The sequence below is a fragment of the Brugia malayi genome (genome assembly GCF_000002995.4).
Source record: "Brugia malayi strain FR3 genome assembly, contig: Bm_v4_Chr4_scaffold_001, whole genome shotgun sequence".
Taxonomy (NCBI): Eukaryota; Metazoa; Nematoda; class Chromadorea; order Rhabditida; family Onchocercidae; genus Brugia; species Brugia malayi.
In genome coordinates, this window is record NW_025062478.1 from 7,627,982 (window position 1) to 7,646,330 (window position 18,349).

Genomic DNA, 18,349 nt, shown 5'->3' on the forward strand with positions numbered 1-18,349 from the left:
ACTTTATGTAACATAGTATCAGCTGGCTAATCCACTCAACCAACATAGCATTACTCCGCCAATATTTATTTCTTTTCTTAAAGAAAGGAAACAGTATAGATGAATGCTTGATCATGAAGAGAATCGGCAAAAATAAGCAAGCTTTTGGAGTGTTTCTTAAAAATACCACAAAAATTTGCATAATTATTTCCAGAAAAAAAAAAAAAGACATTGCCATAAAAAACCATATCCAACTGTCCCATATGTAATGCAATTTTTTATGCCATCAAATAGTACCTTGGAACTTTTTGAATAGAAACAGTTTCCGAATTTCTACTTCAATTATAAATTTTAAAGTCTCATTCAAAAATTAAGAGCTCATAAAAAATGAATAGGAAGTTCGAGAGTCTAATTTCGGATAAAAAACCATTTTCAAGTTTATTAATATTGCTGAAAAATTCGAAATGTCAATTTTAGATAATTAGAAAGTTTAGTCATTAACAATAAGATGAATGAGTAAACAAAAGGAATATATAATCAAAAGGGCCACGACTGATAAGCAATTATTAATAGAGCAGAAATTAAAAACAAGTAATTATTAATAGAGTAGAAATTATTTTGCAGAAGAAGAAAAGAAACAATGATCGACAAACTGCACGAAGATTGCCTCATATCCATATTCCAGAAGTTGGACTTCATTGATCGCGTACGTCTTGAGGTCGTGTGTCATAAATGGTTCGAAATACTACAGGTCCATTTTAAATCAGTTCATCAGTGTTATCAATGCACTGGGATTCAAATAGAAAGGATAACTATATGAAAATTCTCAAAAAAAATTTGCGATCGTTTGTAGGGGAATTTTAGAGTAACACTTTTTCAATAGAGAAAACTCATCGAAAACAAATTTGAAGATCTGCACAGCAAACAAAATATGGCAAATTACGTGGACAGATACAATATAATTTTGCTATAAAAGATGGCATTAATATTTAAATAGATGGATAAAAAATGCTTCATTACTGTGCAAATCATTAAATAAAATAATGCTTTCCAATTCACGCAACTTTATTCGAACCAAATTGTTTGGCAAATAAGCTTTTGTATTAAATTATCAATAGCAAGAAATAACGTATCGAAATATTTTGACTTTTACACCAAAAGAAGATATAATTATGATATAACTAAACATTTGACTGGGTTTAATACTTTAAGGCACATATCCTAAGCATATTGATTTAAGTATCTGCAAAAAAGCTAAAAAACAAACCTCATCATTATCTTTAAAGGTTGTTTTTTGTCTAATGCTGCTGAATGAAAAAAACATATTTATTATATGAACAAACTCGATTAATACTTTGCAGAAGCAAGCAACTTATGCGAACATTAAAGAATTGAATATGGCTGATTTTTTAGTAAATAATTCCAGTGGATACTTTCAGCAGGTATACCTCTAATCTAATCTATCCTAAATTATTTTTCTCCTTAACTCTCCAGAGAATGAAATGAATTTGATGAATATAATACACTTCCTCTACATAATATAAACATATATTCTATCAAGAGGCTCCGGCCTGGACTTTCAAACTCTTCGGCTGAGAACAATCGATGAACGTAGACTAAGGCTTGTTGTTATCGACAGACAACAAGGCACACTTCCAGTCTATTCATCTTTCACCCGAAAATCTCATCCACTTGTCTTTGAATTTAAAACTATTATTGTTAAATTACAACCAAAAATAAATCATGACAGTGAATCACAAATAGAAAAAAGAATTCAAGATACACTTGTTTGTATAAACAGAAATGTAAATCTACATATTCGTTTTACTGCCTTCCATTTTCTCACAAGTTTTCTTAACAGTCTAAACTCCAATTTTTCAGGAATTCATCTCATTCGCACCAACGGTTATTGGAGTGGTAAAACGTTGCGGACGTTACGTTCGGATGATCAGTTTTGGTCAACGATGGCTTAAAATCTCACAGCCTATTATTGACGCTATTGCCGAGTTAGTCTAATTCTTAAAACAACAAAAATGCATATGTGTTTTCATCCATATTCAGTATATGTGATATTTCAAAGCTCTTTTCTAATTTAGTTATTGCACTCGTCTAACAGAACTTGATCTTGGCTGCATTATTTTGGATGCTGATATATCCATCTTATTGGAGAAGACTGGCGAGAATTTGGAAATATTTTCATTGGAAGAGACTAGCTGGGTGAATAAAGATGATGGCGATAAGGTTTTAAGTATTACTTATTGACGAACAAGTGAATTTCAATGGCTTACAACTCTGGTTTCACTTCCACTTCTTGAATCTGTATTGCTTGAGATAATAATTGTTTCAACAATTGGAAATAAAAACAAGTGGCCAATACAATAACTGTTGTAATTATTGATATATCTTAAGCAAACTATGCGTTCTATTTCTTATATATATAAATAAGAAATAGAACGCATAGTTATATCTTATTATCTTATACTAACAAATTTCGGAAATGTTTTCAGGTGCAAGATTTCTTTCAGCGAATGAAAAGACTGAATAAAATCAATCTCAGACGAGCTTCATTTAAATTGAACAGACTTCACGAACTTCCTTCCTGCCTCAAGTAGGTCTTATCCTAAATTCTTCAGAGAAGATTTAAATACATATTTCTCATTGTGATGAATGAAGTGAAAACTTACAGAAGCATTGAGATCAGTGGAGCGAATTCACTTCCAGCCGAAATCTTAAATGTATTTCTCGCCCTACATCCAAACCTGACTGAACTAGAATTAAGTCCATTATCAGTAACAGATGATATGACTTTATCATATATCAGTGGCCTACCAGCACTACAATCTCTCCACATAGGATATATACAAAAAGAAGCTCAAGTTCTTCCAATGGAACCCTTAGCATTTTGCAGTACTATTCAAAACCTACACATTCAGGTAATAATTTTTGACCGTGCCATAACCGCACCTAATAGTACAAGTCACAAAAAATAATTATAGTGAACTCCCAAGGTGATTTTACGATAACTTTGGAGAACTATCTCTACAAGTGAAAAATCTCTTAAAAAACATTAATCAAATCGCCGATTTGGATAGAGTGTAGAAGTTGTGTAGTGAAAACAAAAAAACAAAACCAAAAACAACGTACAAAAGGAAGAAGTTTAAATGAATGATAGATTTTAAATAAAAGAATCAGTTTCAGAACTGCACTGCTTTGACAGGGCAAAGTTTACGACTAATACTAGAAGGACTGGTGAATTTGCGATCACTGACAGTTATGAGTTGCTCAAAAGTGTTTGATTATTCTTCGTTATCACAATGCCGTTTGCTAGATTCGTTAAGTATCGGATACTCGCCCCATCTCTCTGATGAGGAACTAATTCCACTAGCTGCACACAAGAGGCTACGCTCACTGACACTCAACAAGTGCTTCAATATCACCAACAGCTCCGTACTAACTATAATCAGAGAATGCACACTGAATAATGTTAGCCCATTAAGCCTGACTACCTTCTCAGTTTCTTGCCACTGATTACTATGAAAATAGAGAAGAAAAAAGATTTCTACTCAACAATCTTTTCGTTGTTTGCTTTTACCTGAAAATAACAATTTGGTCGAAAACTCTTATTTAACTGTTATGAAATTCAGATTGCACTCATCAACTGCGATGGAATAACAGATGAAGTGCTTTACTCTTTAGCATCAATTCAGTATGTCATTGAAACGATTTCTGTACAAGGATGTGCTTGCATTACCAGGTTACATGAATTTTACTGGATTGAAAAAAATTTAATTTTCACTATGAACAAAGATTTTTACCATACCAACAAAGCAATTGTGTTTCTAAGCGTCAAAGGTTGTGGTTGTTTCCTTTTAAGGACATAATTTTACTATTTATTATAGCAAAGGTGTAGCAGTTCTTGCACTAATGAAAAATATTACAAAACTACGAGAGCTCGATATTAGCTATAATAGAAACATTGATGATATGGCGATACTATCAATTCATAACGGACTTAAACTAAAAAAAAGAGAAAATGAACAAAACTGTGCAAATGGAGACAAGGAAAACGAGATACAACAATCTCATACTTCCAATGACCTAGTAAATAGTATTTCTCTATCCATTCTCAATTAAAAATAAAAACTTTGGGACGATAGAAAGTATACAGATCAGTGATTATTTTATCAGCCTCAAAAAATCCATGCAAAAAAAGATACATGCTAAAATAAGTGATGATTTGCAATCTTAATAAATAGTGTTGCTTAATTCTTTAAGTTAGAAATTATATCTATATTAGAAACATTACTATTAATAATAAGAAAAGTATTGATGCATTTGTTGCTAATCAAATATTTCTTTCAGTTGACAATTTACATATTCAAAACAAGCGTTTCGTTCCGGATTGAGTCTCACGTGAGTGATTTGATCAATTTATCAAATTAAACTTAATCAGCTACTTTCTGTGTATTTTTTAAAAGGTCACTGAAAGCGCACAGACATTTAAATTTATTCAACTTGTTTGAGGATTAAATATAAAATGTTTCTGGATAATTTAGAATAATTTAACCGAAATCCCCAGTGTACCATCGTCAAGCTTCAACTACAATCTCAAATAACTCCCCTATTCTTGACAATATCTGAGATGTGTTTTCATCTTCAAATTATTTAAACAGACTGGCCAAAAAGTTTACAATTTTGAAATCTGTCCTTAGATTCTCCTGTGCTTTTATTTCTTAATTCTTTAAATAATCCTCCGTTTATTTAATTATTTACTGAGTATTCATAGACAAGTCCTCTTATCAAAAACGCATTCAGAAATTTTTTAAGTACTTCATTTGTCAAGCAGTTAAAAGTATCTGCATATATCAGCTGCATCCTATTTCTTAAGCAAATCATTTTGAAAATTATTTTCATAAATATTTCTATAATATTGCTTATTCCATTACTGCTTGGTTTCATATAAATTTCTTAACGATACAGTGCAAAACTGAGCAAAGCGTTGTAACATTCGCAACTGATACTACTGCTATATGTTTTTCCTCTTTTGATAATCAATTGATATCCATTTGTTTCAATGTACATCCATTATATTTTTTAAATTTTAATATGCGGGTATTCAATTATGACCTTCATTATTTGGTTCGTTGTTTATTAGATAAAGGACAAAATATTTGTTCTAAGCCTACTTTACAAGAACATCAATCCATGATAAAATCTACAAAGAAAATTGACTGAAGACAAGTTTTCCATTACTCACAAGTTCACATCTAAATTCAAAAAATTCGAAAAATTCAAACTGCTGTAATATACCTGAATTATACATACGAATCACAAACAAATGCGCACAGTCATAATTATGCGTTCAGGAATATAAAGCTGCAAAATTAGCCTAGATAAAGTAATTCCAAACCTGGATAGGGTCGCCTACAAACTGTTGTTGAGCATATGCCCGAAACTGATGATATGTCTGACGATTGAGAGCTTCCTGAATTTGTTGCCTGCAAAACAGAATATATTAAATTGCTTTATAGATTAACATTTATGCAAAATGATTCTAGAAAAATGACAGTTGGATTTCATATCCCAAGATTCAAGAAACTAACCAGCACAGAGTCAAAAATTATTAGGTAGAGTGAGATTAAATAGGACGTGAAATGAAGACTATTGATCCAATGTTACTATTTTACACACAAGTGGGAAGATTCGGAATTTTGAATGACACGAAACCCACCTTATTCTTGCTATCTGGAAACACTCAGCTCGAATCAAGTAATTTCAAATTCAGTATTCAAACCCAAGATTTCCTTGTGTGTGTAAAGTCAGTCAACGGATTGAGAATTAAAATTTCCTGAACATAGTAGTCAGCTGCAGCGTAAAAATTGTATACTTTATATAATTAATAAAAAAGATAAAGTTTATACCGTTGTACTTCAAATCTTTCCAAATCATTCATTGCTTGAAAATCAGACTGGACCTTATTCTCCTCGTGTTCTTCACTGCAAGCGGAAATGTCCCAAAGCTTGAACTTTTAGTTTATCAAATGAGAAAATAAAGCTTAAGCAATCGTAGTACCGAAAACGATACTTTCAAAGTGTTAAGAATTCGTGTACCGCTTTCAATATGTGCAATCTCAACAACATGAAATAACAAATAGATCTGGAAATAAAGCTACCTTTTGAAATTCACTTGTGACTGTAAATGTTCGTTGACAAAATCACGAAATGATGGACAAACAACATCGAGTAGCGTAATGAATGCTGACATTGCATCAGAAGTACTTAAGGTACCCAAATCTTTCCAAGCTTTCCTGAAATGTGAAATCTGATACCGATTGATGACTATAAAACATTCATTTGACAAACAAGAAATTATTCCTTACAAACTGAAAACAAACTGCTATTTTTTAATTTTTAGAAGTAACGTGCTGTCTAACAAAAACAAAAAAAAAAACACACAAACCATATTAACAATTTAAAAAAAAAGTGATACCGTACTTCTGAGATTAGTCTGGTTCAATGTTTCTGATTTAGAGGCCATAGGATAAATAGCAGGTATGAGATAAAAATCATAAAATTATAAAATTTTGCAGCGATAAGAAAAGCACCAGGCTCACGAAACTTCCAAATTTTCCCGAAATTTTGGTAGTGGAATCCATTATTCTCAAGCATATATAGGCCAGGATTATCAGTCTTCGAAATTTTAATTTGGCAGATTTCTAGGAGAAAACTATGAATTTATTGAAAGTGAATTAACTGAAGCATGCTTAGTTATATATATATATATATAATTTGTGAAGTGACACAATGTGAGTTGACAATAATGAGCCGACGAAAGAGAAGTGGAGAGAAGGATGAATGTTAACAAGCCTGTGAATGATGTAAATTCGTTTGAAAGGGTTCAGTAAGAGAAAATCTTTAGTCTGTGGCTGCTTTTTGGGATGAGCTGTTGATATGATGATGGGCCGATTTTTCTGCTTTCATGGGGACTGCTCTAAACCGTCTGGATATAAATCGGAACTGGTGAAAAATAACGGTTAGGAGCCATTAAAAACTGAGAGTTGTAGGCAGAAACAGGGAAAAATACGCCAAGAATATGATAATATTTATATCAGGAGGGACATTAAAAGAGACGACACAACACACTGACAAATCACATATAGACTAACGATATGTTTTTAGAAGATGTAAAAAAAAATGAAAAAAGGATGCAAAAATTTTAACTCAGCTCTTAGGTCAGTACCAACGCTTAATGAAAACTTAGAAAAAATTCATAATACAAGCAGTAAGCAAGTTTGTACCTATTGTTTAAAATCAGTATATTACCTTTCTTCGATAGTGAGAAACACAGGCTTTGCACAGATACAAAATACTTTTCAAATAGTAATAGAAATATCAGTAAGAGCAAATTTACCAAGCTATACCTGCACTTTTTTATATCTACAACTTTTTATGAAGCTATAGATATAAACAAATTTTAGAGTAGTCAATCTGTCTTCTTCTTTAAGTAATGTTAAAACTTTACTAAGTTTCAACACATGGTGCATATATTAGATACCCAACATAAAAACTACAATATCACATTTGGAGCATTTTTATATTGTGCATTAAACGGACTAAACGGAATAATTTGAATAACTTCTATCAAAGTTCAGAATGCAGAAATTGTGCATGAAATAAATATATCTTATTAAACCAACTCTTTAAAAAAACTGAATTATGGACACTATTACTAACAATTATCTATTTCATGTTCTTTCTTTTTCATTTGTGAACTCGCTCTCACTAGATTGACAAGTCATTAGTATACACAATATTTTTATTACTAAATTCTTTGCATCGACAAACACCTTTATATCGATTTCTCACTCCAAGAATTTTTTTTTTGTTACTCCAAGATTTCCAAAAATCTCAACACAAGAAATACCATATCTATTTTAAAAGATTTTCTTTCACCATATCAACATAACAAACAAATGTTCCTACGTAATAGAAAAAAATCATTTTTTGGAAAGCATATCGCTACGACTTGTCATGCATGATAGAAGTTTTTTTACCCAATTGAAGATTGTAAAAAAAGTGGGCAAGGAACAAAAGTAGATAAAAAAAAGTAGAGAATAAAATTCAAAAATAATTTTCGCACACAACTGACGGTAGTAAACCATTTTAACATCAACGTACACTATTAAAAAAAATGAAGTGAAGCAGTAAGCAAACAAAAGCTTTTCGTATGCAGGTGCATATAGAAGTGTGAATAGTTGTTTTATGCGTATAAATGTATGAATAAATATATATTTTTCATGTTATAAAACTGTAATATCCTTATATACGCGAGTATGTTTAGCTCTTCCACAAACAAGCTACAATCTCCACTTAAAACAAATTATCCACTAAGTAATTGAATTTAATCAAAAAAAAAAAGAGTCACTAGAGAGGTTCACTGAATGAAATACTATCGATTAATAAAAACAAGTGAAATCCAAAGAAAATCTGAAGATCAACAAATATGCTGCTAGGTGTATTGAATTCCGCTGTCCATTTTGGAACAGATAATTCTGCTTCAGGAATAGGCTATAAAACTAATGCAAAAAGCTTACATACAAAAAGTATTCAACGAAACAGTGTATGACAAGAATTAAAGTTTCTTGAAATTTCTACTAGCAGACTTACGTTCTATCGCTACCAACAAGGTCAAACCATCCAGAATCATCTGCAGTTGCATCATAAGGACCGTAGCGTACCTGCTTTGAATATGCCATGAATAGCAATCGTTTTTCGTAGGGTACCATAAGCTCACAACTGTGTTTTCTTCCTTAAAAAAGGTAAAGGTGTAGTAATAACGATACTCTTATATTATCATCCATGACAAAGCAAAAGAGATTCTAGAAGCATCTAATAAAATATTTCTGCATTGACTATTGTGGCAAAGAATAATAAAATCTCAACTGATACTATTGGTAGCAACTAAGGATATCATTTCCAGTAGGATACCTCGATAAAAAGATATGGCCAATTTGTATATATCTTCCAATGGCGCTCCAAATTTGTTCATAATTAAGTCGGTTTCTCCAATAGCCATATCACCGTCTCGTTCAGATGCCCGGTTCTCCATAAGTAATTAACCTAAACAAATCTAAGAAGACTAGAAAGACAGGCGTACCAAGCGTCAAAAGCGAAATGAATGGGCAACGATATTTTGGTGCGGTAAAAAGTGTGAAGAACAAGATGAGGTTCACGACGAATAACTGACCAGATTATTAGCTTTATGTAAGCAGACAAAAATTATGTGAGTGAGAAGCACTATCGCGCTTTTCACTTATCAATATTTCCTTTCACTTCAGTTTTCAAAAAATAATTTATAAAAAAAAATGGACGGGTAGAACAATGTAGTTTAAGAGTAATTTAAGAGACCTCTCCCCTCCGTAAATCTACAACAGTCATCCACGAAGTTGGGAGAGAAGGGACACTGCCACGCATAAGTACAGAAAATAGAAAAGAAATGGTACACTGGAAACAGAACAGAAGAATGGAGTCGGCCAAGCCGCACAATGCCGGTGGTCATGTAGAATAGTGGCACGGATTACCATGGAATTCTTTTTTGCAATGACAGATCGTTTTGTGGGTGCAATGGCAGAGTAGGGTAATAGAGTAGTTGGACAATGACCGCTTCTCATGTTTGAGCTTACTTCCCTCCACAGGGTTATCCGTTTATTGCGAACTCTATTTCGGGATGGAGAGATTGTAATTTCCCAATTAATTTTAATTTTAAAGATGCACAGTCAGTCATCGGATGACCGCAAATTAGGAGTTATGTCCGGAATTAAGGACGTAACATCAATCGTACAAACATTGCCTTCGGGCAGCTCTACATCACGTTCGGTCGTTAGCCAGCAGAAATCGCTTCCAGACTCGCAAGCAGTTTTACTTGCCAGTGGTTCCGTTCCACCAGGCACCTCACTCAGGTTATTTTTTTATTCGTATAAAATATGAATTGATGCCTTACTTACATGAATTGTATGCATCTGCATAGCCTTGCATAGTCAACGTCGAAGTAATCCTAGTGCATAGCAATCCTTATATTTAGTCATTTTTAAACTAATTTCAGAGATTTTGTGAATGACCTAGACAATTATGTACCAACAATACCTGATGCTGTTACAATTCATTATATGAAGAAAAGTGGAGTTGATTGTGCAGACTCACGGGTTATACGTTTATTCTCACTTGCAGCTCAAAAGTTTACATCAGATATTATTTTGGATGCTATGCAGCAGGTATATTGTTCATTGCAGAAGTTAAGGAGAAAGAAGGTGTCTTTTTCCCAGTTGTATAATATTTTCTTCTTGTCTTGAATTGTCTTATCTTTTTTTACAAACGAAATTTTCCTCTTACAGTTAGAGAAACTATAGAAACAGTAATGTTCGTGAGTTTAATTGCACATGACATTGTTTTTTTACAAGAATTCTTAAATGGATGACATTGCTTAGCATTTCAACGTTTGAACTTAATGCTGAGACAATTTTTGATTATTTTAGGTTCTTTCAAACATTAGCATGTTAGTCACTTTTATATTGTTCATTTCTCGGAAACTCTTCAGGCACGTATGAAAGGGTTGGGACAAACAAAGAAAGGTACCAAAGAAACACGTTACACGCTAACTTCAGAACTATTGGAACCCGTGCTTGCTGAATATGGTATCGAATTGAAAAGGCCACCGTATTTTCAGTGACTGTCACTGAATACTAAAAAATACATAAGCATAGAATTTGAGTTTTGTTCTGTATAATCGTCATGTATTTACTTTAATCATTTAATGTACATACTCCATGATTTTATTGTTCACTGGAACTGTGGGATCATTTTGAACAACTTCCTGTAACACGTATCAAAAATAGTCTTTTATATATAAATCCTTTTATCTCTTCCTATTGCCCAGATACCCTTTTAATGGAATCACGGAAACCTTAAAATATGGCGTTTTTTTCAAATCTTAAAATAATCTAAATCGCGGTTTTCATTTCTTCTCGCAGAAAATTTCAGATCCTTTATCAATGAAACTGCCATTAATAGTAATATTTTTGGAAGTATTTCATATATCTTCTGCATACTTCTTTGGAGATATATTTTTGAGTATTTTCTGTTATAAAAAATTGAGTACCATGAAAAAAATTAAAATTCTTAACTAAATATGGTGTCTCTTGCAAACAAATTCATAATTTTCATGATTCAGAATACTGATAAGGATTTAATTTGCATGGATATAATGGACTTGCTGGACTGCTCTGGAAATAAAGTTACGAAACCAAATTTTAGGAAACAACCATGAGGTCTAAAGTGTTTGTTTATAAATCATGCAAAAATATGACCCATTTGGCGTGTCGATTTTGCAATGATGAATCCGCGGTTCATGTTGTTGATCCTCTGCTGGATTTACATTATCGCTTTAAAGATATGAAAAGGCTTAAATGCATGATTGAAGCGAGGTAAGCTTAAAATTCAACCCGAATGATTGATAAATTGTACTGGAAAATAGGGGATTGAGTTTTAAAAGAAGTTGAAATTCGTAGGACGATAAATGCTATTGAAAAATTTTATATTGACCTTTTATCATTGCAGTATTTTAAAACATTCATTGCCAAGCTTATACACAGTTTTAAAAACTTCGTAATTTAATAAGTAGCAAATAACTAGTTTGTATTGCGGTATTATGATCAATATGGTAATGCAAACTGTTTATGACTGTTCATTTTATATTCAGTTATCGCAGTTCTGATATTTAACGAAAATACTTGTTGTTTTAGAGGATTGAAAATTGATGTTGAAAGCGTTGCTGCAAATTATAATAGATGGTGGAATGTTTACACAAAGTGGCGTGATTCTACTGCTAAGGTGCCTTTTTATTCATTTACTAGTCCAAGTGCACAAATTTTATTTCAAAAAATTCGTAATTTTATTTTATTTTATTTTTTTTTCTTTCATAATAATTTATTGAATACGAGATGAGATGGCATCAAATTAAAGTTTTCATGTAAAATTTGCATGTTTTTATGTACAATTTTATAAAACTGTTTTAGTCGCAGGCAGAAAAGTTATTGCGTAACCGCGAGTTAAGGCAGTGCATGCTGAAAGAAAGTGAGGGATTGCTGGATGCTTTGAGGTTACCAAATGATTTATCAGCCGATACTATGTGTGAAGTTACCGCTCCTTTGTTCAGTGAAGTTGACTATGAACAAAACAACAGGCATATATTTTTTTTGCAAAAAGCGGGTATGATAAAGGTATCATATTCACTAATAGATTTTTTAATATTCTTTATAATAGGGCTCTCTCATTCACTGAATTCTAAGTATGACTGAAAGTAAATCTAAAGCTTTGGATTTTTTGTGCGGTTCTATTAATTTGGTAATCACACCAGAATAAATTTAACTTTACTTTTTGCAGGTAGAACCTTCAATTTCAAATGCACATCTCATAGGACTCCCAGCTAGTTTGCAGTATTTTCTGCAAAAGTTGTTCCGTGAAGAACTTACTGGGAATATTCTTAATGTAATAGTTATAATTTTTGACGAAAATTTATGTGCCTTTTCACACTGATAAGGCTGTATCGTAACCTCTTGTTACCTCTCGAAGAGATTCAAAATTAACCATCGGACTTTTTATAAGTCTACTATAATTCTTGCTCTATTGATCTCCTGCATTCATTATGCATACATAACTTCTTATAACCCGACTTTTGCATAAGAAATAGCTAAATGTTGTGATTTTTTTTTGAGTGTAATTTTTAGGTTTCTCCACCCTACTTTGTGCGTGGTGCAATAATCGATGGTGTGAATATGTCAAAGGAGTCTTTCCCGCTATTTGCCAGTGATGCGCATAAAAGATCTCTCTATTTGACAGGTATTTCTTTTATTTAATAATTAACTGCAGTATTTTATGCATACTATAGCTATTTTTAATTTATCTACTTTCCACACTTCCACGAAGCATTGCAACTTCCACTACAAAGCTAAACTTGCAAAGACTTAGTTTTATAAAAATGCTAGATGTTTTTGTATAATCTTTGCTGAAATAGGAGAATATTGCTGTACATAACACTTCAACTGTTTATAGCTTAATCAATTCATTACTTAATATTATTAGCCTATTCAGTATCTTCATAAATCATTTCCAAGTCAAATTAACAGAAATCCTTTATCTGGATTAGTTTCATTATTTTCTAAGCGATAAAATTTTAATCGATTTTTTGAATGAGATAAAGAAAAAAAGGATTTTTTATGGCTTCTGCACAAACATCTACGTTCTTACTGTCATTGTAAGCCATTGATTTAAAAACCCTCAAAACATTTCCTGAAACTTTGGTCGATTCTTGTGAGACGATAAATGGTAAAATGCTTGAATCATCAAATTAAGTTCAAAGAATAGTAATTTTAGGTCATAGTATCCCTTCGCTGGTTGCTTTGTTTGTGAAAAAATCCTTCACGATGAAGACAAATAGATGGCCTCTTCGTTTGCTAAGCAGTGGAGCTTCTTATAACATTCCAGGCAGCGTACCATCTTCCATTCTTAATTTGAATAATATTTCACAACGATTAAAGATAGTGCTGCTGTCACTGTGTAGAACGGACGAGGAAGAAGACAGTGAATATAAATTTCTGACTAAATCAGTACAAGCTATTTTGGAAGACAAATTATCTCTAGAAATTGCTTCATCGTTTGTTCCTGCTTATAAATTATTAAATTTCGAATCTGGTGCAACTGGCTTGTCAACTTCAACTGAAGTTGAGGTAACTGTTTTCTTAAAATATTTTTTCATTTTTTTAATTTTTATATCATTTTTTTAAATTTTTTATTTTTATATCTGAAAAGTAGTAGTTAAATATACTGAATTTGTTAATTTAAAAAGTTTAATTTGATTTATGCATTACTCTGGTTTTCTGTATATTTTATTCGATTTAACGGAAGCATCATATATACGGACCTTTTGCATGGCTGTATTAACTTTCGTTGAAGTCAATTAATATATGTTCTATAAATCAAAAATTTGTCATTTACTGTTCAAAGAAGTATCGAGATTGTTTACTAGTAAGATTTCCCAATATTCAGATAGCTCGTATTTCTACGATTGGTTCATATATCTCCCGTCGATTATGTATTTTGCTTGATTCGAAACCGAAAAATGTTGATTTTGTGCGAATGGTTTTTGTTGACATTGATCTTACAAGGTATAGAAGGATCTTTTTTTAAAAACATTGCTTTTCGAATGAAAATTTGTAGTATGTCAAAATGTAAATCTTCTATAAATTTGCTTTTTCAGAATCGTTGCTTCATTGATCGAAAAACATGTGATATCTGGAGAGTCTGTGCCAGAAAGCATCAATTCTTTTCTTACTCGCTCACTTATTCAGTCTTTAAATTCTCAGAAATCATGAAAGAATGGGAATTCTATCATGTCATATGTTCCTTTAAATAATTTGTCTTAATTATCTTTATTGAATTTAGTTTTTCTGCTATTTCTCAATCATCTTCCTTGCAGTGAAAAAAATGATCTTTCATTGTTAAAGATCAAGTGACAATTCCTATTATATTTGATAATTTATAAAAGTCAAAGAAAGAACTGTGACCAAAATTCTACATTGGAAATAAATTTTTCTGGCTTTGTACGCTTCGTCCATTTCAGAAATTCAGTATTTGATTATGTTATAAAATCTATGTGTGTATGTTCTTTCATGCAGGCTTAACCATGTAGTACTTAAGTTTGTCTGTTAGACAATCAGAGCCAGTTCTGCTTTGTTTCGATTGGAATATTTAATTTCTTACAGATAATTCGATTTTATACATTTCTTTATTCAGTCTTTTGTTTTGTTTGTAAAATAAATTCGTGTCTATTTTATTTTTTGGTTCGATGCAAACAAATTTTTGCTTTTATGTGTTTCCTTTAATTATAAGCTTTTCCTACCTGTATTCATAAACTTTGTAATTCTTGATGACATGCGCGTCTTATAATTACTTTGATGACAGCCGCAAGTTGAGTGATGTCTTACATCAAATCGTTTTGAGGTACAGAACTTTTATATTTGTGCTGAACTGTGCCAATCACAAGAATAGAAAATATGCTTGAAATTTGATCTCAATTTATTCTTGGTATTTTCGTAAGACAAATGGAATCGTTTCATACGATAGGATGGATTTATGCCCCAGAAATCCTTTCAAGAACGACATCAGCAGTGTGCTGATGAACGTATTATACCGATGCGACGAAAAAGAATGATGAAAGGATGTGCGATATTATATGAAAAGGTGTTTGAAGGAGTGTTTAGGCACTCGATATGCGTTTATTTGAATTTATCGTGGCAAGGTCACTTCAACTAAAGGAATTTTTTTTCTGCTCTGTGATGCATAAAAATGACTCCTCAAACGACATTTATGTTTTTTGTAGATCTTCTGAGGTTCATCTGAAGATGGATGGTCGTATTTTTGTAGCTTTTTTTTGCTTTCACTTATTTTCATTCGCTTTTTTTCATTGATTTTCCTTTTTGAAGAAGCTAATTTTTTCTTTCATTTCTTTTGCCATTTTTATCTTATTTATATTTTAAATTCAAATGAATACTACTGTGACTAAGTTTGCAAGAAGTCAGAGTTTTGTTGGAAGTATAGATTAAGGTGACGTAACTACCATCATGGGTTTTAACATTATTAGTGATCGAGGCTACCCATCAAACTGATATTTTTGTATGTTCTGGTCTTGAACCGGTTTCAAGTGCGTTGCTTAGCAGTTAAACTGTTTTTCTCTAACTCATTTTCATTGTAGATGCAATTTGTTCTCTTTCCACGTTATGACTCTTCCGTATTTTTTGGATTGCATCATTTTTCCATAAGTGATTAATTAACATTATGTTCTAATTAGAGTTCTTTATGGTCATCTTGTATCTGCCAGTATCTAACTTATGATGAGTCTTCCTCCAGTTAAATAGATCAAATATAATTTTACCTGTCACTTCGAGTGTCTGAAGTAATTATAGAGCTAGTCAGCATTGCTTTGCATTTGTTTTGACATTTTGTTCTGGTTGTTTTTTCCTCCTTTAAAAAAGCGACATTTCAAGAACCAGTCCAATTGTATTGTTGTTTGGAGTTGAAGCATAGAGCGGTAAAACTGTTGGAGATGTAATAAATTGGTAGTAATCTTGAGATGACCTATTTGCATCTTTCTTCTTCAGCTTTTCTTTATTGCTCTTCTCTTTAGTTTCCTCCTTCAATTTCAATTTTTTTTTTTTTTTTTGAGAATGTTATGTATTTCTTAATGTTTCTGCGACATCACTGATTGCTTTCCTTCCAAAATTTTTTACTCTTTATTCTTGAGTTTTCAAAATTCAGGAGTTTAAATACGATGAGATGCGAACAAAAGATTTAGTACAGAATGATGTGAAATAAATTGATGCGACAAATACGGAGCTCTGCAAAGAAATTGGAAGCTTTCTGACCATTTCATGAAATAGGTTTGCCTCGTTAGATCTCCAAAATGCAGAAGATGTACGTGTCCTCATATGTCAACCTAAGGATCTTAATTTAACTTAGAGCAGTTAGTAAACAATAAATCTAGGACCAAATTCACTGTATTTAGTTTTAGTGGGGCATTGGAAGGATTTTATTTCACTAATAGAATTTGCTTCATCGGTCAAAGTCAAAGTTCAGCAAAAATTGTCATCAACCTTAGCCAAAGAGTGGTACTGGAAGGTAGTGACCAGGCAGTCACATACTGTGTACAAGCGGTGGGTTAAAAGTAACTCTGCTGTGAAATATTAAAGTGACACTTTCTTTTTCCTTTCAAAATGATATTCAACATCTTTGGTCATTTATTTTATCATTACTATTACTTAAATTCTTTAAATTGCATAACACGTCAGTAATACGTGAAGAGGAATGGATGGATAAAGATTGGAATGAAGAGAAGAAGGATGAGTAGTGCATTCGCTGGTGACCATGTTAAGTAATTTGCGCTGCGAAATTTCTTTTAAAAATAAGTTACAGCCTATGTTTTCATGAGATGTTGACTGTAGGTGAGATATTTATTCAACTTTTCAGTTTTTAGCCAATAAATTGAAATATTTTCAACTATTCGATCAAAAAGTCTGCAGTGCTTGACAATTTCTATGTGTACTTTTAAAAGACTAAATTATTTTTCAGTTACATTTTTCCCACTTACAGTTGGCTGCGATTATGCTAGGAAAATTTCATCGAAAGCTGATGTACTCCAGAATGTATCGTCGATAAAATCATCAGTAAAAGTGTAGAATTTTTAAAACATTTTATTAATCCTAATAAATTTTTGAGAAACGACATATCAAAAGACGCAAAATCGAATTCACATCTTCTGCTGGAGTAATCAAAAAATCTAAAGGAAAATCACAAAACTGATAAATTTTGAAAACCTCAATTCTCAACATAGAAAGCAATAGAAATCGATATTTCCATTGAGTGGAAAAAATCCGGACGGAGAGAATTGTATGGTTGAATAATCGAATGTTTTCGAGACTTGATTTCATTTTCACCAGGTCGAAAAAATTATAAACTTTTGGACCTGCATAAAAGCACGTACGTAGAGTAATGGAAAATATGCCTTGGTAGTATCAGGTGAGTGGGTTGAAATGTTTTTGCCTAACAGTTGTTCCCAGAGGCTAATATTACTTCTTATGATTTTATACAAATAGTTGAATAAAGGAGATTTTAGACAGTGATGAATGTGTGTGTCCTTACTGACATAATAAGCAACTTCTTTTTTTTTTTGATATTTGTTAAATTTGATAAAATAAGAAAAGAAATACAGGAGCTAGAAGAAATAAGAAATGAAGGAAAGGAAAAAAATAGATAATGCAGTGTTGATTGGTGCGGAATGCAGTTTGATATCTTCTCCATCGTCTTCCTTTCCATTCTAAAGAGGCATTTATGATTTCTGTGCTGATTCGTCTTTTATTTGCATGCCTGACAACAGGTCACATTCTTCCTTCGCTTTCCACTTATTTTTCTCCTCCCAATCATTTCATCATGGAGATTTACTGGATACTGAAGTATAGGTGTATGAGATCACGAATTCCTTCTACTGGTGTCATGTGTATGTTTCATTAGAGGCATTCTTTAGAGAGAGTATCATTGCTATATCGTTGTAGGCAGCTTCCTTCCTTTACAACTCCAGTTCGCCATCTCTTTTTTCAGAGAAGTTTTCTACCGTTTCATTAATGACCATTAAATCTTTTGAAACATTTCACATACCATGCCGTATACCAAAATTGTTTCTTTACCATTTCCATCTTCAGCCAATTACCGTTTTTGCAATGATTTTTCTTTATTATTGTCTTGTTAGAAATTTTTCACAAATATTC

At 32.0% G+C, this 18,349-nt stretch overlaps 4 protein-coding genes across 5 annotated transcripts; 3 read left to right on the plus strand and 1 right to left on the minus strand.

Annotated features, from left to right (window-relative positions):
• Positions 1 to 113: 113 nt before the first annotated feature.
• Positions 114 to 4,422, plus strand: Bm10564 (Uncharacterized protein; the record flags this gene model as incomplete). Its single annotated transcript, XM_043082039.1, has 11 exons — positions 114 to 151; positions 604 to 730; positions 1,341 to 1,421; positions 1,861 to 1,985; positions 2,076 to 2,220; positions 2,487 to 2,587; positions 2,666 to 2,912; positions 3,178 to 3,462; positions 3,624 to 3,733; positions 3,879 to 4,080; positions 4,342 to 4,422. 11 exons carry the CDS (start codon positions 114 to 116, stop codon positions 4,420 to 4,422), a joined length of 1,542 nt encoding a protein of 513 aa, XP_042937973.1.
• A 946-nt stretch (positions 4,423 to 5,368) lies between these two features.
• Bm6521 (Uncharacterized protein) lies at positions 5,369 to 9,087 on the minus strand (the record flags this gene model as incomplete). The annotated part of the gene is made up of 5 exons (XM_001901637.2): positions 5,369 to 5,477; positions 5,901 to 5,975; positions 6,152 to 6,286; positions 8,646 to 8,787; positions 8,967 to 9,087. 5 exons carry the CDS (start codon positions 9,085 to 9,087, stop codon positions 5,369 to 5,371), a joined length of 582 nt encoding a protein of 193 aa, XP_001901672.2.
• A 659-nt stretch (positions 9,088 to 9,746) lies between these two features.
• Bma-taf-10 (Uncharacterized protein) lies at positions 9,747 to 10,704 on the plus strand (the record flags this gene model as incomplete). Its single annotated transcript, XM_001901636.1, has 3 exons — positions 9,747 to 9,937; positions 10,081 to 10,249; positions 10,573 to 10,704. 3 exons carry the CDS (start codon positions 9,747 to 9,749, stop codon positions 10,702 to 10,704), a joined length of 492 nt encoding a protein of 163 aa, XP_001901671.1.
• Positions 10,705 to 11,336: 632 nt separating this feature from the next.
• Positions 11,337 to 14,404, plus strand: Bm4779 (Uncharacterized protein; the record flags this gene model as incomplete). Of its 2 annotated transcripts, XM_001901635.2 has the most annotated exons (8): positions 11,337 to 11,458; positions 11,777 to 11,864; positions 12,050 to 12,253; positions 12,417 to 12,521; positions 12,761 to 12,872; positions 13,407 to 13,759; positions 14,079 to 14,197; positions 14,290 to 14,404. In XM_001901635.2, the coding sequence occupies 8 exons, from the start codon at positions 11,337 to 11,339 to the stop codon at positions 14,402 to 14,404; spliced, it is 1,218 nt and encodes a 405-aa protein (XP_001901670.1). The 2 variants fall into 2 exon arrangements, with proteins under 2 accessions (XP_001901670.1, XP_042937974.1); XM_043082040.1 differs by lacking the exons at positions 14,079 to 14,197; positions 14,290 to 14,404 and having other exon boundaries at positions 13,571 to 13,593.
• Between the last annotated feature and the right edge of the window lie 3,945 nt (positions 14,405 to 18,349).